The following is a 21,913-nucleotide window of genomic DNA, read 5'->3' on the forward strand; positions in this document are numbered from 1 at the left end:
TGGCACTGCGGCACGTTGCGCCACGATATTCAGTCGCAGCGCCCCAAGAGGGATGCGGGGCGCCTCCAGTAGCACCGCGCTTCCCTTTGGGGCGCTAACACTCAATTTCCAGCGGCCGGCCGCGAATGTTTCCGGGGCGCTACTTTTAGCGCCCTGGTGAGGCTGGTGCCCCAAACGGGGCTATACTCAATTTCTCCCCCTTAGAGCCCAAAAATCCATCGCACTCAGCCTTGAATATACTCAACGACTCAGCGTCCACAGCTCTCTGGGGCAGAGAATTCCAAAGGTTCACAACCCTCTGAGTGAAGAAATTTCTCCTCATCTCAGTCCTAAATGGCCGACCCCTTATCCTGAGACTATGCCCCCTAGTTCTAGACTCTCCAGCCAGGGGAAATAGCCTCTCAGCATCGATCCTGTCAAGCCCTCTCAGAATCTTATATGATTCAATTAGATCACCTATCATTCTTCTAAACTCCAGAGAGTAGAGGCCCAATCTACACAATCTCTCCTCATAGGACAACCCGCTCATCCCAGGAATCAATCTAGTGATGCATTTCGAGATGCTTCTGTGAGACGCGATAAGATACTATGTAAAAGCAAGTCTTTCTGTCAATAATAATTTCTAAAACCATGCATCTTTTTGATCAATTGTAGCCAGCACCCTGGCTTATTCCAGGCGATTGGGTATGGTAGTGGTCATGTTACTGGACTAGTAATCCAAATGAACGTGAGTTCATAATTCCACCATGTCAGTTTGAGAATTTGAATTCAGTTAAAAAATCTGCTAATTAATAGAAATCAGTGAAGGTGATTATAAATCGGATTGTTGGATAAACCCTACTGGTTCACTAATGTCCTTTAGGGAAGGAAATCTGCCGTCCTTACCCGGTCTGGCCTATATGTGACTCCAGTCCCACACCCATGTGGTTGGCTCTTAAATGCTAGTGAAGTGATCTAGAAAGCCATTGGGGGAGAAATTCCGTGGCATCCCCTTTGGGGCACTAACTTCGTCAGGGCGCTTCTTTTAGCGGCCCAAAAAAGTTAGCACCCCTGCGCCGTTATTTCAGTGGCAGCGCTCCAAGCAGGAGGCGGGGTGCTACTGGAAGCGCTCCCCTTCCTTCCTGGGGCGCTACCAGTGAATATCGCGGCACTACATGCAACAGCGCCACGCGTGTCGGCACGTAGCGCCACGGTATTACAGGCCCTCCCTCCCCTGATTAAAGGCCCTGCTGGACCACTGGGGAGCGAGGTGCCGGGAAAGCAGCCCGGCACTCAAGAGGAGGTACTCGCCGGGCTGAGCCAGGTACTGGCAGGCGGCCAGAAAAAAGAATTGGCCCCCCGACACCTGCCCCTTTAAATACCGCTGCCGCGGCTGCAAAAACATACCGTCCGCCGATCGGTCAGGGGACGCAACCCAAGCTTGTGGCCGGGGGGACGAGCAGGGTGCTACGCACGGCGATGATGATATCGCTGGCGGCGCAGCGCCGCGGGCCACTACCGGCGACTGCCACCGCTAACCTCCCGCTGAAATTCGCAGAAGGAATAAGCGGCGCTGCGCCCAGGCGCTAGGATTTTTTCGCCCCATTAGCGCCCCCCCGGGGAGGGGGGCGAAGCAACCGAATTTCGCCCCCGTTGAGTTGTATCAAACCAGCGATGGGCAATAAATGCTAGCCTCGTCAGCGATGCCAAAACATGAGAATGAAAAAGAAAAAAAATTAAAAATCCCTGGTGTGGGTATCACCTGCCAGTATATTCCAGGTGTCCCTGACATTACTGAGAATAGCACATGATGCACACCTGCATCATTCCCCTCTCGTGCAACGGTGGTCTATTTACTGAGTGATAGCATTTCTAGGATAACTGCAAAATGTGCTGATGATACAAGTTTGCAGCTTTCTATAAGCACGAGTGGTGCATCCGCCGCGAAGATCTGGCTGGAACATTGTAAAAATAGCTTGCTCACATAAACCAGAACTTTCAAGTTATTTTTTCCGGTTTTCTTTTCAGGCGTATTCCCCCCACTGCGCCACCCCCTCCCCTCTGCACCCCCCACCCCCAATCCCTCCTTTTTTTATAGTAAGGTTTGTTTTAAGAAAATGCTGGAAGTCTGAAATAAATAGGAGAAAATTCTGGAAATGGACAGCATGGGGGAAAAATTCAGTATCGCCCCGTTTGGGGCGCCATTATCGGCCGTGTGCAAAGTTTAGCGCCTGGCGCTAATTATCGCCTCCGACGGCAAACTTGGCTTTTATCGCCCCTGGAGGTGATTGGAGCGCTAGATCAGGCGCTTCACACCTGTCTTAAGGCGCAAAGGCCGAGGAGCGAGGCGCTACCTCAGAGCGCTGGCGAAGCAAGGAAGGGCAAATCAAAATAAACCTGCAAAGTGCTGCTCAGTACCCAAAACTCCTTCACACAGCGTTGAATCTCTCCAGAAGTCTCTCTCTCTCTCTCTCTCTCTCAGAATGCGTGGTGCAAAAATGTCACCAACAAAAAAAGGCAGGAAGCGGTCGCCTTTAAATAGCGCTCCCCCAGTCCCTTTCTGACTGCAAAACGCTCCCCTCAACCTGTTGTTGCTAGCGGCAGGCGGTAAGGCACTTAATATCCGGTCCGGGGTGCTACCGGGGCGTTGCTCACTCGACTGACGTCACGATCTGTCAGCGCAGGAGATCGTGGCGGTAGTGTTTAACGCCGCCGCAAAATGTCTAGTTAATTTCGCGAGTGGCGCAAACATCACCGCGCCCGGGTGCTAGTTGCTTTGTGCCCCATTAGCGCCCTCTTAAGGTGCTAACGGGAGGCGCAAACAACTGAATTTTTCCGACTTTCATCATCTGTAAAGTCTGGCGAAGGTTTTCTCTACAGACCAAAGTTCAGAGTTGCGAAGATCTACAGATGAAATGTTAACCTGTTCTTTTTATTTATAGGTGTTGACAGACCTGCTATGTATTCCCAGCAAGGCCTACGCTTTTTCCTGACTGAGCTTTAGAATACAAATAGGAATACAAAAAGAGCAACAACTCGTATTTATATAGCGCCTTTAACGTAGTAAAACGTCCTGAGGAGCATGAGAGAAAAAGGAAACAGAAAGATATGCTGAAAGGCTGAGATGAGGTAGATGGAATGGGAGGAGACCCGTGTGGAGTATAAACACCAGCACAGACTAGTTGAGTCGAATGGCTTATTTCTGTGCTGTATAATTCTAAATAATCAGACAAAAAAAGGAGACTTTAGGATAGGTGACCAAATGCTTGGTCAAAGAGGTAGGTTTTAAGGAGCATCTTAAAGGAAGAGGGAGAGGAGGAGAGGCGAAAAGGTTTGGGATGGGAATTCCAATGCTTAGGGCCTAGATGGCTGAAGGCAGGGCCACCAGTGGTGAGGTGAAGGAAGTAGGGGGTGCACAAGAGGCCAGGGTTGGAGGAAACCAGAGATCTCAGAGGGTTGTAGGGCTGGAGAAGGTTACAGAGATAGGGAGGTTACTTGTTTAGAACAAATCTATCCTTAAAGGTGTTTTATATAAGAGATTGGAATTCATGGCACATAAGTTGAAAGCTCAGATACTTTGTGCAAGGTTTAAAGAAGCAACATCTGGTAAAAGAAAGAAAGACTTGCACTTATATCTCGCCTTTCACAACCACCGGAAGTCTCAAAGCGCTTTACAGCCAATGAAGTACTATTTGAAGTGTAGTCACTGTTGTAACGTGGGAAACGCGGCAGCCAATTTGCGCACAGCAAGCTCCCACAAACAGCAATGTGATAATGGCCAGATCATCTGTTTTTGTTATGTTGATTGAGGGATAAATATTGACCAGGTGCTGAGAGGCAGGAGTTGACATGTGTACAGATGTTATGCTGTGTGTGTTCACCCCAGTACTAGGAGTATTAAAGAGGCCGCTCTGTCTTCCAGCTGATTTGGTGTATGTTGCCTTTGGAGAAGGGTTCTTTTGTCTGGCAGTCATTGCCAGGGAAGGCCATCGAGACCAAGCTATCTCTTTAAACCTGCAATGTTGCCCAATCATAAGTTTTCAGACTAACTTGTTTTTTTAACAAAAAGTTATGGGATGATACTGTCACGCTTAAAATCCCATGTCTAAGTACTACTGTTTCCTCCAATTGTAAAATATATTTGTCTCGGTGGCTCGGTGGGTAAATGCACTGCCTGGGTGGTACTGTAATCTGTACTGAGGTCCCTGATCTTCAACTGGGTAGAGCGAGGAGCTGCTACCATTGGTTTCAATGTCCTCAGACTAGATGGGTTAAAAAAAAAATCATCCAGGCTTTCCATTCCTGATAATCCAATGGCTCATGTTGGAAACCTGGATTTGTGGATGTTGCCTGAGAATGGGATTAGGCTTGTTTGTGATGGTCGCCATGGTGAATAGTTGATTGACACCCAGTGAATAATCTCACCCATAGAGAATGCCACTCGGGTCAGGTAGTGGAAGGCTTGTTGAATTGTATTCTTACATGAGTCACTACTTTCAGGAGAGAAAATGCAAGGGAGACAATGCTTGTTAGACTCAAAACCAACTAACTGCAGCCAAGTCTCCAATTTATAAACTTAAACTATAGGGTGAACTATATGAGTTGAATGGCCAGTCTTTGTTCTTCCTAACATTTTATGTTCTTGTGCTCACCCCAAATGACTTGTGTAATGATTGACTTTCCTTTCCCCACCAAACCTCTTTTTTTGAAATTAGTATTAAAAGAACTTTCTTGCTTAGGTGTTGGAAGAACTCAGGATGTCTGGGTCTACATCTTCCTACGACCATCTGGTGAAGCAGGTTAAGGCGCTTAGGAAAGAGAACTCTCACCTGCGACGAGAGTTGGAGGACAACTCCTGTCATCTGTCCAAACTGGAGACAGAGACCTTGGATATGAAGGTGAGGATCTTGTTACTTGGTCCTGTGATGATCTGAATGTTTTTTTTTCTTTATTCGTTCATGTGATGTGAGCGTCGCTGGCAATGCCAGCATTTATTGTCCATCCCTAATTGCCCTTGAGAAGGTGGTGGTGAGCTGCCTTCTTGAACCGCTGCAGTCCGTGTGGTGAAGGTGCTCCCACAGTGCTGTTAGGGAGGGAGTTCCAGGATTTTGGCCCAACGACGATGAAGGAACGGCTGATATACTTCCAAATCAGGATGGTGTGTGACTCGGAGGGGAACTTGGAGGTTGGTGGTGTTCCCATGCACCTGCTGCCCTTGTCCTTCTAGGTGGAAGAGGTTTTGGGAGGTGCTGCCGAAGTTTAACACAGCAGCATGTTGAAAGTCACACCCGAGTCTGAAATTTATTGAGATTGAAGGAGTGAGGGAACAAATCACGCAGGTAGTCGAAAACTGCCCAGGTAGTGATTCTATTGAAATGTCATACAGAAGAAGCCAGCCAGTCAATGTAGTCACTCTCAGGAGTGGTCTTATCACACTAACCGAAGTTGGGTAGCTGTTTTGTATCCAAGAAGTTTCACGTTGTTGTTTGCTTGATCACTGTCCTGGGAATTTAAGGAGGTATTTGCATTAAGTTATGGTGTTGGTGCAAAGTGTTTTTTATATGGGGGGGGTGGGCAGGGGCACAGGGGTATCCACATTACTGGTAGCAACAGATAAACAGCTGTACATGCACGAGATTTGTAACTTTTGATTTGATTTGACTATTTTATTCTCTCCAGTTTTCTCCATTCCCTTCCTGAAAGTATTAACTGGGGTAAGGCTTCACAAGCACCGGTCACCTTCTCATACCTTGCCATTATTCACGTGCGAGACTTGACAGTGATGCGTGGTTGGTTGTCTGTCCATGGAGGATATTACAGCCAAGCCTCATTCTCTCCCCACCTGGCCTCCATACGCACGCACCCCCAGTAGGGACTGCTCTATAGCCATCAGGGTATTTTTACCCTCTTTAACTCAGAGACACTAGAGCCGACTGTAGTATCCCATTCACTGAGATCCTATACCCCTGGTTTGTATGGCTCAGAGACAGAGGGGCCCAATGTGGGAAGATCTGGATGGAGCAGAAGGTTGTACCCCCTGACTCTGCTCCACATTCCAGGGTCAGGGACATTTGCATGGATTGGGTGGGTACCCACAGCATTAATGGCATAATTGGGATGCCTGCCCCACAACTCCTAGCGGGGCCCAATAACAGCATAACGATACCAGATCGAAGAAACTTTAAAAACAAAAACTGGCCCTTTTCTCTTTGAAAAGCCAACTTCTGTGCTGCAATCAACAATCGATCCACTTATGACCGATGTCATTAGGGAAACCGTGACCTTTTAAAAGCTAATTGCCTCCACTGTCCTTAGCAATGATGGAGCCCAGAGACACACAGATATCTCTTGCGACTAGTGTCGCTATGGGGAAAAAATACGGGAATGACATCACATGATGTAATTTCCTCTTTCACATGCACCCCTACCAAATGGGCTGGAGATTTCGACAAAAAACAGCGGGGACTCGGCACAATTGGGTCCTGCCCCAATTTCCGTGCCTCTCCCCAACGCAAGCCATAAAAGCCAAGGATATCTGGCCACAGACTTTACATCTGAGCCATCAGGATACTTCTAGCTTGTGACTTTCTCTTTTGGTGACTACATTGTCCCCGAGGGGCAGGGAGGCTCCAGGCGAGCCAGCAATGGGAGAGAGGAGGGCCGAATAGCTAGAAAAAAAGAGAAGGCTGATAGTAACAATATTTAGATCTTCTGGCAGTATTACTGCTACCTCCAGAGAGCTGAGGAAGGACATCTTGTGATGTGGGTCTCTGCAATAGCCCCGTCCGATTTATATTACTGCGCAGTTACCGAAGTGGAAGCTGCTGCTAACAGGAGTGCTACATAATTGAGCCATTACTTTCACATTTTCTGTCTATTGAGAGTGACCACACTGGCTGAACAATTCCATTAACTTGCGATGACACAAAGTGGCTTCTGATGTTAAAACATAAATTGTCTTTTGCCAGGCCTACAGTGAGTGTGTGTTGAGAGGGGGATGGGAGACAATCTATCATCATGATGTATTAAAGGAGTTCTATTCCTGCCGCCTACCTCCAAATGCTACCAGTTAAAAAAGACTTGCCTTTCACAACTTCAGGACGCCCCAAAACGCTTTACAACCAATTAAGTACTTTTGAAGTGTAGTCACTGTTTTAATGTAGGAAAGGCAGCAGCCAATTTACACACAGCAAGCTCCCACACACAGCAATGTGATAATGACCAGATAATCTGTTTTAGTGATAAATATTTTGCCAGGGCACCGGGGATAACTCTCCTGCTCTTCTTTGATATAGTGCCAGGGGATCTTTTACATCCACCTGAGAGAGCAGACGTCTTGGTTTAATGTCTCATCCGAAAGATGGCACCTCCGACAGTGCAGCACTCCCTCAGCACTGCACTGGAGCGTCACCTTAGATTTTTGTGCTCAAGTCTCTGGAGTGGGACTTGAACCCACAACCTTCTGACTCAGAGGCAAGAGAGCTACCCACTGTGTCATGACTGACACCCGAGGAAATGACTAGCTTTAGTAGAACATTTGACACCCCCACCCGACTCAAGATAACCTTGGATCACAGTTGTTCCTCCAACATTTAATGCATTTGATTTCAAACTTTTCTGTAGACCTGCCCTCCAAATCCTGGCACTCCCCCTCTAACAGCACTGTGGGAGTACCTTCACCACAGGGACTGCAGCGGTTCAAGAAGGCGGCTTCTCCAGGGCAATTAGGGATGGCCAACAAATTCCGGCCTTGCCAGCGACGTTCACATCCCATGAACGAATTTTAAAAAATCACTACACTCTCAGGGACATCCCTCCAGGGAACCTTTGCCTTAATTTCCAAAAGTCACCATCAGCTAGCCAAAGCAAAACAGAGCTATCACCAACAACAACAACTTGCATTTATAGAGTGTCTTTAGCATAGTAAAACGCCCCGAGACGCTTCATAGGAGCATAATCAGACAAAAATTGACACCGAGCCAAGGAAGAAGACGTTAGGACAAGATGTAGGTTTTAAGCAACATCTTAAAGGTAGAGAGAGAGGCGAAGAGGTTTAGGGAGGGAATCCAGAGCTTAGGGTCTAGATGATTGAAGACACGGCCGCCAATGGTGGGGGCGAAGGGATGCAGAAGAGATCAGAGTTGGAAGAATGCAGAGTTCTCAGAGGGTTGTTGGGCTGGAGGAGGTTACAGAGAAAGGGAGGTGCGAGGCCATTGGAGGGATTTGAACACGAGGGTGGGAATTTTTAAATCATGACGTTGGTGGACCCTGTGAGCACTGGGCTAACGGGCGATTGGGACTTGGTGCGAGTTAGGAATGTTACAGCAAACATTTCTTCTCAACATACAGCAGCATGCTGGTAAGACAACAAATACAGAAGTGTACAGAAGCCTGATGACAGATGGACAGACATCTGGTGACCTCGCGAACCCTCTGGGAGCACATCACGGATCACCTGGGGCCCAAGGATCCCGTTGAAAAGACGGTGCAGTAATGTTAGCAGAATTGAGTGGACGCTGTCTAAGTAATAATCAGTTGATGAAAAGAGCGAATACCTTCTGAATACTTTAGTGGTTCAATGGTATTATTTATGAGGAAACGCGATCCTGAATTCACTCTTTACAAAGAGACCGCAGGCTCCAAGCATCTTCTATTTAACTTATAGAGCAGACCTCCATTATCTGGATTCTAGTAAAGTATTCTAATTTATCATTTAACTTATACGGGACGCCTCAGTTTTTCTGCCTTTAAAAAAAAATTCACTTATGGGATCAGGGCGTCGCTGGCAAGGCCAGCATTTATTGCCCATTCCTAGTTGCCCTCGAGAAGGTGGTGGTGAGCCGCCTTCTTGAACCGCTGCAGTCCGTGTGGTGAAGGTACTCCCACAGTGCTGTTAGGGAGGGAGTTTCAGGATTTTGACCCAGCAACGATGAAGGAACGGCGATATATTTCCAAGTCAGGATGGTGTGTGACTTGGAGGGGAACTTGGAGGTGGTGGTGTTCCCATGCGCCTGCTGCCCTTGTCCTTCTAGGTGGAAGAGGTTGCGGGTTTGGGAGGTGCTGCCGAAGAAGCCTTGGCGAGTTACTGCAGTGCATCTTGTAGATGGTACACACTGCAGCCACGGTATGCCGGTGATGGAGGGAGTGAATGTTTATGGTGGTGGATGGGGTGGTTTGACCTGGATGATGTCGAGCTTCTTGAGTGTTGTTGCAGCTGCACTCATCCAGGCAAGTGGAGAGTATTCCATCACACTCCTTACTTGTGCCTTGTAGATGGTGGAAAGGCTTTGAGGAGTCAGGAGGTGAGACACTCGCCGCAGAATACCGAGCCCCTGACCTGCTCGTGTTGCCACAGTGTTTATGTGGCTGGTCCAGTTATGTTTCTGGTCAATGGTGACCCCCAGGATGTTGATGGTGGGGGATTCGGCGATGGTATTGTTGTTGAATGTCAAGGGGAGGTGGTTAGACTCTCGCTTCACAGAAATCACAGAAACCCCACAGTGCAGATAGAGGCCATTTCGGCCCATCGAGCCTGCACCGACACATATCCCACCCGATCCCTGTAACCCCTACACCAACACATATCCCACCCTATCCCCGTAACCCCACGTATTTAATCCCCCTAACACTAAGGGTCAATTTATCATAGCCAATCAACCTAACCCGCACATCTTTGGACTGTGGGAGGAAACCGGAGCACCCGGAGGAAACCCACGCAAACACGGGGAGAATGTGCAAACTCCACACAGTCACCCGAGGCCAGATTCGAACCCGGGTCCCTGGCGCTGTGAGGCAACAGTGCTAACCACTATGCCACCGTGCTGCTTGTTGGAGATAGTCATTGCCTGGCACTTCTGTGGCGCAAATGTTACCTGCCACTTAGCAGCCCAAGCCTGAATGTTGTCCAGGTGTTGTTGCATGCGGGCATGGACTGCTTCATTATCTGAGGAGTTGTGAATGGCGCTGAACACTGTGCAGTCATCAGCGAACATCCCTATTTCTGACCTTATGTTGGAAGGAAGATCATTGATGAAGCAGCGGAAGATGGTTGGGCCTAGGACACTGCCCTGAGGAACTCCTGCAGCGATGTCCTGGGGCTGTGCTGCTTTCAGAACCATTAGCTGCTTTTGAAAGATTCCAGTAGCGCTTGGCACCATAGAGCACATATACCAGAAACGCTGTTTACGGAGGTCACGGACCATCATCAAAGACCCTACCCACCCCAGCCACAGTCTGTTCACCCCCCTGCCATCTGGGAGACGCTACAGATGCAGTCGCAACTGAACGACCAGATTTAGGAACAGCTTCTTTCCCAGGGCTGTCATCCAACTGAACTCCACAAATAAACTCTAAAGCCTGCACATCTGCCAATGCACTTTATTATGTTTATGTTAATGTATTACAAGCCAAATGAATGTTGAATGTTTAAATGTCTTAATCTAAATGTACACTCTCGGGAGCCGCAAGCCTACATTTCGTTGTACTGCACTTGTGCACTAACAATGACAATAAAGTTGATTATGATTATTATTATGATTATGATAATTTCCCGACTGTTGGCTAATAATTTTTATATTGCAGAACTTTTTTAAAATCAAAAACCCAAGTTGAAGGACCAAGGCCCACAGGGCGGGACGGCCCCCAAATATTACACTACAGGATATGAGGTCACCCGCCTATTAAGTTTTTCATTTGATTTCATAATGTCAAATATGTATTAGGGGTTGATATAAAAAAGAAAATTCTGGAAGTACTCAGCCGGTCAGGCAACAGCTGTGGAGAGAGAAACAGAGTTAACGTTTCAGGTCTGTGACCCTTCGTCAGAACTGGAAAAAGTTAGAGATGTAACAGGTTTTTAAGAAAGTGTAGGAACCAAGAAAGGGAAACATAGGAGCAGGAGTAGGCCATTCGACCCTTCGAGCCTGCTCCGCCATTCAACGAGATCATGGCTGATCATCCAAACCCTAGCACCCGGTCCCTACACCGACAGCCATCCCACCCAAGCCCTATCCCCGTAACCCCACGTATTTAATCCCCCCTAACACTAAGGGTCAATTTATCATAGCCAATCAACCTAACCCGCACATCTTTGGACTGTGGGAGGAAACCGGAGCACCCGGGAGGAAACCCACGCAAACACAGGGAGAATGTGCAAACTCCACACACACAGTCACCCGAGGCCGGATTTGAACCCGGGTCCCTGGCGCTGTGAGGCAACAGTGCTAACCACTATGCCACCGTGCTGCCCTGGTAGGAAAGAACAAAAGGGAAGGTCTGTGATAGGGTGGCAGGCAAGAGAGACTACGGGCTGGATTTTCCAAGCCCCGTGGAGGCGGGTTTGGAGGCAGGAATGGGGGGAAAATTGCAGAATCGGGGGACATGAACCCTTCCCGCCCCCAACCCGTATCCATGCCCGTTTCCCAGGAGGCGGGCACCCGACCTGTGCTGGGAGCCGCCTCCCCGAGGCGGGAAGGGGATTAGTGCCAATTAACTGCCTGTTAACAGGTAGTTAACAGGCAGTTTTTGGCCTAATCTCTATTTTTAACCCTGAAGTGTGGGCTTCCTGACAGCTCCAAACCACGCCAAGTTAGCGAGGTGGACCGTCGGGCTGAAGGACTTAAAGGGTTCGCGATGTCTGGTGTTCAGGTGAGTGATGGGTGCATGTGTGCAGAGGTAAGTGTGTTTGGTGTGTGTAAAGTGTTTAAATAAGTTTTTACTTACCTTTACTTACTAATGCAGGCTTCCTTCCTTCAGGTCTCGGGAGTCCCTCATCTCACCAGCACAGAAAGCAGAATGGCCGTGAGCTGTCAAAAGTTGCAGTATTCTGCTTTCTCTTCTGGAGAGATTTTTAACTGAGTTTGTGGAGAAGGACTCAAGTTAGAAATCAAATTGTCAGTGTTTGACAGCTTCACAGAGCTGTCAAACGTTGATATTTCATCTGTCAAAAGCTCTTGACAGATGAAAGTTCAATCTGTGAGTCACCTGTTGCTGGGTGGCCCTTAATTGGCCTGCTGAGCCCGCTGGGCGGGCTCATCAAGGTCAATCAAGGGAAAATCACGTGGGTTGGCCACAAATCGATGGAGGCGGGACTACAACCCAAAAAGTGGGAGTCCCGCCTCCATCATGTCCCCATTGACAAAATCCAGCCCAAAGGGATGATGGTGCAAGGCAAAAGGAGATGGTAATAAGACAAGTAAAGAAACAAAAGATGGGTCTAGAGGAGGTGTAAATGGCAACAGCAGAACCATTACCAGCACCCGCTGTCCAACAAAAATTATTATGGGCTTCTGGCAGCCATCTGACTAAAACTTTTGGGAGCGATTTTAACCCGACTCGCTCAGCAGAAACCTGGTGGGTGGCCAGTTAAAATCGCCCCGGCTGTTACCTGTCCGAAAGCCGCCATGATCGCAGCATCTGCAATTTTAACCTGCTCTCCTGAGCAGGCGGCAAAGGGCATGTGCGCCCGGAGCCAACAGGGTCCTTCTTCACATATGCAAGTTGCGACCCAATGACATCATTGAGACCCGACTGTAATTTTAACTCGGGCCTGAAGGGGAATCCACCTGGAGTTAAAATTGGGGCCTTTTTAAAGTGTGGGGCCACGATCTTACTTTCGGTGCGAATCGGGAGCGGGTCAGCTGCCTTCCGGGTTCCGATCCCACCCCCAACAACGCCCGACACACAGACGTAATTTTACGTCAATTGGCCTTGTTAAGCCCACCCTGCGGGCTTGCTGGCCAATTAAGAGAAAGCCGGGGTCAGAATGATGTCAGTTGATGACGCGTCATCTACCGGTTTTCTTAAAGGAGACACGCACATTTTTTTTTGACAGATGATTTTTCAGTGTTTGACAGTATTGAGGTGCTGCAAACACTGCCAATCACTGTACAAAGGTGAGCCCTTGCACCCAGGCTCTCCAGTGACTCTCTCCTTAGGATAAAACAGATGGCAGCTGCAGGTGAGGCTACAGAAGTGATCTGTCACTGGTGAGAGAGGTTCTCCCAATAAGGTGGGACTAGACAAACACTTCAAACCTTGTTACCTACAGAAAAGTCTAAATACATTAAAAATGATTTCCCCAACATTTTCTTACCTCTGAAACTCGCCAGTGTACCATTGGATCCTTCACACCACTTCTGCAGCTGTCATCAATGCACATACCTTACAGTAGACCCACAGCACGCCACACTTACCCTGGCGTGGTGTCCAGACGTCGGGAAGCCCACTGTCCACTCATTATCCAAGGTGACCTTGCTGTGTGACCTCCATTTATAAACAAATTGATTGTGGGTTTTCATCTGCACAAACAGTTCCAGCACAAGGACAAAGCTGAGTGCTAAAACGATTGAAAGTTTCAAATCTAAACCAATGGCCACATCCTTCTTAATTACTACTTATTACTATACTTAAAAAAAAATCTATTTAGTACTTTATTTATTTAATTACTGTTTGTGGGATCTTGCTGTGCTCGAATTGGCTGCCATGTTCCCTACATTGTAACGATGACTACACTTCACAAGTACTTATTAGCTGTAAGGCACTTTGGGACGTCCTTAGCTTGCAAAAGACGCCATATAAATATGAGTTATTTCTTTATTAAATGGTTGGGACAAACTGGCCATTTATAGCTAGTGATTTTAAATGGTTTAATGTCTCCAGTAAAGTAGAGGACGGAGGAATGGAGTATGAAGATGTCAAGCATTCCTCCACAATATCAGTTTAAAAAAAAGATTCTGATGGGGAGAGGAGGGGACTGGATGGTGTAGTGTATTATATGAGGCATTCTGTGCTCTAATGCTCCCAGTGGGAGCTATTCCTTTGTAGTGAGTGTAGAGAATCAAGGTGACAGGATTGTAACATCATCTCCAACCTACACTCTCTGCGAGAATGGTTCCCTGTCGGGAGTGCGTGATTGTGGAATCCTTTATTCTGCCTTTAACCTTATTATACCTGACCTGGGGATTGCTTCGGGGTTGACACAGGGTGCCTGAGGTTGAACAATGTTCCATCCCCTTCCCTCACCAGCAACATCCCTTACCTCAAAATGCAAAAAAAATAATTTGAAAAAAGTAATTAAAAAATTACATGGAATATAGAGCAGACGGTGCACATCCAGCATGTAATGAGCGTATGCTTCCTGCCCGCCATATTGGAGGCTAAGGTGCCCGTTTAGCGCCCGATAGACAGGCACGGCGCCATCAAATTTCTAGACCGTGATCTTTAACATCACCAGAACAGGCAGAGTGGATCTAAATTTATTGTTTCATCTGAACAACTGTGCCTCTGAAAATGCAACACACCCTCCGTATTGGCACATTACTTCAAAGCCCAAGGGGGAGAAATTGGGTTGCTTAGCGTCTCCCGTTATCGCCTCCGGGGGGCGCTAACAACTTACCGACCGGGCGCGGCGAGATGAACAACTCCCGCTAACTTGGCCTAGAGATTTGCGGCGGCGGTAACACTTTGCGCCACGATCTCCTGCGCCTGGAGATCGTGATGTTATCGCCGTGCGCATCGCCCCGGACCCGAACTTCGGTTCCGCCCTCTGCAGCCTCGCGGGGCGACAACACCGGCAGCTGCAGGAGGCGTTGTTCAGGAGACCGGGATCTTCAGAGGTGCAAATAAAAGAGCGATGTTGGCGCGGGTTGGAGAAAAATTTTAACAACGCTTCAAGTGATTTTTTTTCGATTGCTCCCGGGCCGCGATCGGTCAGCCCGGCACTCTGCCGGAATGCATGGGGCTGATCGGGCCGGATTGTGGCCGCCGTCGACGACACTGGTCCCAATGCAGAGCCTGCAGCAATGGCCCTTCCCTTTAAGGGCGGAGCGGAGCCTCGGATCTCGGCAGCACTGCATGGGACACTGTGCAGTGCTGCACCACTACCGCCCCGCCTGCGTCCTTTAGCGCTCCAGGAAGGAAGTGGAGCGCTTGATTCCTGGAGCGCAAACACCGAATTTTGAAAAAGCTGGGAATCATTAGCCCCTGCCGCTAAATTTCCCAGCTTCCAAAAGTTAGCGCCCCAAACGGGAAGGTTCATACTGCCCAATACAAGGTTTACTGTCATTCCTTACAGCATTTCAGGCATTGCTGAGCTCATTTGTGTGGGAAGTTCTGTTTTTGGTTTCAGGACGCTGCAGATCAGTTTATCAACTCAGGCTTTGGGATGTCTAGTTGTTGCCATGGTTCTCTGTATTCTTTCCAGTTCACAAAACAAAAAGATTCACTGCTCCGTTCACAAGACTCTTTATTGCTGAGAGATTAATTCGCTGTGGGCCATGGGAACCAAACCATAAATGCTGGTCTGTGTGGACTGGTTTTCTGTAATACTCCTCTTTAGATTGTGCCGTTGGGTCATCGTGACGGTAAATGTGGGGAGGAAAGACAGCTTCTTGTTCTCTGCCATTTCATATATCTTGAGGTTTTGGAACGGAAGACAGGAATTGTGTGTACGCGATGAAGCAGTTCTATTTTTGCAAACTAGAGTTCAGAAAGGCGAGAAGATGGTCCTGGGTTCTTCTGATACCATCCCCCTTGTTCATCTCAGGCCAAAGCAACCGGGCAGAGACTCGGAGACTCGAGGAACCAGTGACGAAGTGCTCCCACTCTGCAACATTCAGATCTGAAATCAATTCCATTATCAACTACAGGAAACTCTTTGGTATCCGGCACCGACGGGACCGGCGTGGTGCCGGTTTATCAAAAAGTCCGGATTACAGAGAGGTATAGTTAAAAGGTACGAGAGCTCCGTACACAGCAACAAATCCAGGCTTCCCTGTTGCTTAGCAACTTGTGCAGGAACTCCAGCCACATCCACGTGTCCCTGTTGCTTAGCAACAAGTGTAGGAGCCCCGATTGCACAGCCACAGATCCAGGAACTGCCACTAATATGAAGTAAAACTTACCTGAACCTACTCCTGAATTTTGCCGGTTAACAGAGATTTCCAGTTATTTAGGTGCTGGTAAATCGAGAGTTTCCTGTAATTCTCAAATTGAGAATGATACCCCTACAGTAAGGTGCTAGACTAAGCTTATCACAACTAGTCTTCCAAAACTGTCTGCCATCCAAGCATGAGACTTGCAAAAAGAAAGTATTCAGGCATTTTTCAGAGAAGCAGTGTTCTGATTTTAACAGCCCAGAAATTCGGGTCGAGGGCTTCCCGCGGGTGCAAGCCCCCGACCTGCACTTACCTAGCGCGCCGGCCGTTGAGCTGTGGGCCCCCGTGGAATTCTGATCCTGGACCTCCTCCAACTGCCGGCGCGCAGTGCTTGCGTATCCCAGGGGTGCAGTTAGTTCGAAGCATCCCCTGGGATCACGTGGGCCATGGGGAGCCAATCGGAGCAGGGAATGCCCATTCATAAGTTTGACAGGAAGAGCTGTCAAAACTATAAATACTACGGTCCCAAAATAGCACTAAATCTTCAAATAAATTTTTTTTTAAATCACATTTTTTAAATAAACTATAAATTACATGAAATAACTATTTTAAACAATAATTTAAATTTTGAAAAAAATATTTTTTTATTCTAACGGGGCTAAAAATAAACTTAGCTTGCTTTAAAGTATTTAAAAATAATAAACCTGTGGAAAAAATGTTTTAATTTTAATTAATTCACCACTTACCTTGTAAAAAGCAGGCCTTACCCCTGGCCAACGATTGCTCCAACCCCGAGCCAACAATCGCTCCCCACCCCCGACCAACGATCACCCCCTGTGGCCAATGATTCGCTCCCCGTGGCCATCAGTTGACACCCCCGGGCCCGAAGCCTGATAGACCACCCTTCCTCATTTACCTGAGGGCCACTGTGATGCCAGCAGCGGCCTGATCTTCACTGACAATTCCCCGGCTCACCCGCTCCATTGGAATGAGGCCCAATATGGGGAGAGATTGGGTCGACTAGGCCTGTATTCACTAGAGTTTAGAAGAATGAGAGGGGATCTCATTGAAACGTATAAAACTCTGACAGGGCTAGACAGACTGGATGCAGGGAGGATGTTTCCCCTGGCTGGGGGGGTCTAGAACGAGGGGTCACAGTCTCAGGATACGGGGTAGGACATTTAGGACTGAGATGAGGAGAAATTTATTCACTCGGAGGGTGGTGAACCTGTAGAGTTCTCTACCACAGAAGGCTGTGGAGGCCAAGTCACTGAATATATTTAAGAAGGAGATAGATAGATTTCTAGACACAAAAGGCACCAAGGGGTATGGGGAGAGAGCGGGAATATAGTATTGAGATAGAGGATCAGCCATGATCATATTGGATGGCAGAGCAGGCTCAAAGGGCCGAATGGCCTACTCCTGCTCCTATTTTTCAATATTTCTGTTTCTAATATTGGGGGCATCTTGGACCTCACCACTCAAAAACAGAGATCACACCCTGCGCCCCTTGCACACCCAAAAATGGGCGCACCTGAATTTCTAACCCAGTACTTTCAGGAAGACAGGAAAAAAGAAAGAAAGACGCATTTATATAGCGCCTTTCATGACCACAGGACGTCTCAAAGCGCTTCACAGCCAATGAAGTACTTTTGAAGAGGAGTCGCTGTTGTAGTGTGGGAAAGAAAACTACCAATTAAACAAAAAGGATGTCAAGGGCTCGGTGACCTGCTCCCAAGGCTTTTCTTGCAACATTCACTACATTTAACCGAAAGATGTAAAGAAAGATTCCATCATCCCCTGCTACCAGCCACGTTTGAATGGAGTATGGGACGGAGGTCGGGCTACGACTCTGTAGCTCTGATTTACTGACCGGCGCTTCCATCGAGTCCGTCATGTAATGATCAATAACATGTCATTCTATAGTGGACACTAGGTGGAGCCGTAGAGCTGTATATAGCTGTATGTATAAGACTACACTACCCAGCTATATATATATTAAGACTACATTACCCATGAGGCTAGGCTACCCACAAGGCAACAGTCAAGATGGAAGCCTCTACAGATACTGTACCTAGTCCACATGTGCTCAATAAAAGTGTCTAGCAAAAGCTAGCTGTGTTCATAATAAGAATGTCTATTTATTAATGAACATAACACGTCAGCCTGGGATGGAGGGATCAGCCCTACACTTTATTTGTAAAGTTAGAGGTCAGGTCACCATCAGTCATTACAGGAAGCGTTAAGTAATAGAAATGGATACTGGTGGCTTTATTCTCATGAAAGATGACCTTGCGCTGACTCTGGGGAATCTGATATAAACAAGATTTGCAGAACAGCGCCAGGGAAATTTATTCATCATTTTCAGAACCATAAGCAGAGCCATTGCTATCTATACATGATTTGGTGAGATTTTTTCTGACATTGAATTTGCATTTACAAAACGTAACACAAACATTTAACATTAATGCAATACCATTAAGAGATGATTTTAATGACACACAGCAGCTAATGTCAATGACTATCTTTTATTAGTATTGGACTATATGCCTTCAGGGTGTCATTATGCTTGAGTTTGCCCCCTCTCTTACTGTGCGTGCAATGACCTTTTTCCAACCTTGCAGCACTCCTGTGAATGAAACAGATATGCAGCTAGTGCAGTTCAGCAAGCACCTGCTGAAAAAATAATTGAAAATATCACTCATGTAGCCAAGCAAAATTGCACTCAAAACTTAGGTTCACACCAGCCTCCCTCAGCACTGAGATCTTGTGCTTTAATCAGCACAATATTTTCTTCCATTCAAAAAGAGAGAAATAAAACTGGTCACTGCCCTCTTTCCAATGTATAAATGTCACGGTCCCGGAGTCCATCACACCTCGAAGTGTCACACTTGAAAGTGTCACACATTGCGTTCAAAACGATGGAGCTTTTTGATAGAGTAAACTGGAGGGCCGGTAACCAGAGGACACAGATTTAAAATAATTGAAAGAAAAAAGAAAGACTTGCATTTATATAGCGCCTTTCATGACCACCGGATATCTCAAAGCGCTTTACAGCCAATGAAGTACTTTTGAAGTGGAGTCACTGTTGTGATGTGGGAAACGCGGCAGCCAATTTGCGCACAGCAAACTCCCACAAACAGCAATGTGATAATGACCAGATAATCTGTTTTTGTTATATTGGTTGAGGGATAAATATTGGCCAGGACACCGGGGATAACTCCCCTGCTCTTCTTTGCAATAGTGCCATGGGATCTTTTACATCCACCTGAGAGGGTAAACGGGGCCTCGGTTTAACGTCTCCACCAAAAAAACAGCACACTCCGACAGTGCAGCACTCCCTCAGTACTGCACTGGCATGTCAGCCTAGCTTTATGTGCTCAAGTCCCTGGAGTGGGACTTGGAACCCACAACCTTCTGACTCTAGAGGTGAGTGTGTTACCCACTGAGCCATGGCTGACACATAGGCCCTTAATCTTGTTAAAGTAAATAATCTTAGTTCCATCACAGAGTCCTCATTAAACAATGGTACAAGTTCAGTCAATGCCCTTTCCAATGGCCTTTGTGTGTTTCTCTTCCCATCTTACATTTAATAGGCGAGCTGTGTAACCGTGGGAGGCGGGGGGCAACTTCGCTCTATATTACAAAAAGAAAATACTGCAGATGCTGGAAATCTGAAATAAAAACAGAAAATGCTGGAGATACTCAGCAGGTCAGGCAGCATCTGTGAAGAGAGAGAAACAGAGTTAACGTTTCAGGTCAGATGAAAGGTCATCAGCCTGAAACGTTAACTCTGTTTCTCTCTTCACAGATGCTGCCCTGACCTGCTGAGCATCTCTAGCATTTTCTGTTTTTATTTCTCTCTGTATTTACCTTCCTGCAACAGGAAGCAAGACTTGCAGACCCACCTTTTCATGGGTCTATTGGTCTCCTGTAGGTCTGCCAGTTTAAATGTAGAGCTGTCACTTCATTGATAGAGTGCTATGCTTTTGAAGAGGTAGAAGTTAGACCTCAGTGTGCCCATAAACAGGTGCAAAAAGGCCCAATGTTGGGGACTAACATCCTGCACTTAAAGGATGCCTGAAAAACATCCAACCCAAAATCGGGAATGATGGGGATGTTGCTATATACAACTGATGATGGGTGTAATCTGTTTCAGACTTTCTCCATTACTTCTACTCTCAATAATTCCTGGATTATCTTGTCCAAAAACTACAGTTAAGAATTTGAATGGGTACCATGCTGGCACTCTTAGAATGGTTTACTTTGGTTGTCAGTGAACCATATCCATTATCTGTACATTCAAACTAATTGTATTGTTCCTAATAGGCAGCACTGTGTATTTTATTGTAGTTCAGCAGTAGGGAGTTGAAAGTTGCCTAATGCATTATGTATGAGCTACAAAGACTAAATATTCTTAGTTCATAGTGAATTATTGCAAATTGATGTTAGCAAATAAAGACGGAGTCTTTCAGAGTTCAACTTCTGTAAAAGGGGCTTGTGTGGCAAGAATTCATCTGGGAGAGGGGGTCAGGTGGTAAGACTGTCTCTGGGAGAGGGGGCACTGATGGTGAGACTGTCTCTGGGAGAGGGGGCACTGATGGTGAGACTGTCTCTGGGAGAGGGGCCCTGATGGTGGGACTGTCTCTGGGAGAGGGGGCACTGATGGTGGGACTGTCTCTGGGAGAGGGGGCACTGATGGTGGGACTGTCTCTGGGAGAGGGGGCACTGATGGTGAGACTGTCTCTGGGAGAGGGGGCACTGATGGTGGGACTGTCTCTGGGAGAGGGGGCACTGATGGTGAGACTGTCTCTGGGAGAGGGGGCACTGATGGTGGGACTGTCTCTGGGAGAGGGGGCACTGATGGTGGGACTGTCTCTGGGAGAGGGGCCCTGATGGTGAGATTGTCTCTGGGAGAGGGGGGGCTGATGGTGGGACTGTCTCTGGGAGAGGGGGCCCTGATGGTGGGACACCCTCTGGGAGAGGGGCCCTGATGGTGGGACTGTCTCTGGGAGAGGGGGCCCTGATGGTGGGACTGTCTCTGGGAGAGGGGGCACCGATGGTGAGATTGTCTCTGGGAGAGGGGGCCCTGATGGTGGGACTGTCTCTGGGAGAGGGGGCACTGATGGTGAGACTGTCTCTGGGAGAGGGGGCCTGATGGTGAGACTGTCTCTGGGAGAGGGGGCACTGATGGTGGGACTGTCTCTGGGAGAGGGGCCGTGATGGTGAGACTGTCTCTGGGAGAGGGGCACTGATGGTGGGACTGTCTCTGGGAGAGGGGGCCCTGATGGTGGGACTGTCTCTGGGAGAGGGGGGGCTGATGGTGGGACTGTCTCTGGGAGAGGGGGGGCTGATGGTGAGACTGTCTCTGGGAGAGGGGCACTGATGGTGGGACTGTCTCTGGGAGAGGGGGCCCTGATGGTGGGACTGTCTCTGGGAGAGGGGGGGCTGATGGTGGGACTGTCTCTGGGAGAGGGGGGGCTGATGGTGAGACTGTCTCTGGGAGAGGGGGCACTGATGGTGGGACTGTCTCTGGGAGAGGGGGCACTGATGGTGGGACACCCTCTGGGAGAGGGGCCCTGATGGTGGGACTGTCTCTGGGAGAGGGGGCACCGATGGTGAGATTGTCTCTGGGAGAGGGGGCACTGATGGTGGGACTGTCTCTGGGAGGGGGGGCTGATGGTGAGACTGTCTCTGGGAGAGGGGGCCTGATGGTGGGACTGTCTCTGGGAGAGGGGCCGTGATGGTGGGACTGTCTCTGGGAGGGGGGCCCTGATGGTGAGACTGTCTCTGGGAGAGGGGGCACTGATGGTGGGACTGTCTCTGGGAGAGGGGGGGCTGATGGTGGGACTGTCTCTGGGAGAGGGGGCCCTGATGGTGGGACTGTCTCTGGGAGAGGGGGGGCTGATGGTGGGACTGTCTCTGGGAGAGGGGGGGCTGATGGTGGGACTGTCTCTGGGAGAGGGGGCACTGATGGTGGGACTGTCTCTGGGAGAGGGGGGGCTGATGGTGGGACTGTCTCTGGGAGAGGGGGCACTGATGGTGGGACTGTCTCTGGG

General features: G+C 48.3%; 1 protein-coding gene across 1 annotated transcript in view; it reads left to right on the top strand.

Moving 5' to 3' along the window:
• The first annotated feature begins 4,710 nt into the window (after positions 1-4,710).
• apc2 (APC regulator of WNT signaling pathway 2) overlaps positions 4,711-21,913 on the top strand; it is a 135,124-nt gene continuing 117,921 nt past the window's right edge. The window contains exon 1 of the mRNA XM_086004537.1: positions 4,711-4,877. Within this exon, the coding sequence (XP_085860663.1) occupies positions 4,737-4,877 (141 nt within the window). The 5' untranslated portion in view covers positions 4,711-4,736. The remainder of the gene's footprint in view (positions 4,878-21,913) is intronic.

The sequence above is a fragment of the Somniosus microcephalus genome, chromosome 13 (assembly GCF_052327205.1).
Source record: "Somniosus microcephalus isolate GS21.2 chromosome 13, FLI_Smic_1.0, whole genome shotgun sequence".
NCBI lineage: Eukaryota > Metazoa > Chordata > Chondrichthyes > Squaliformes > Somniosidae > Somniosus > Somniosus microcephalus.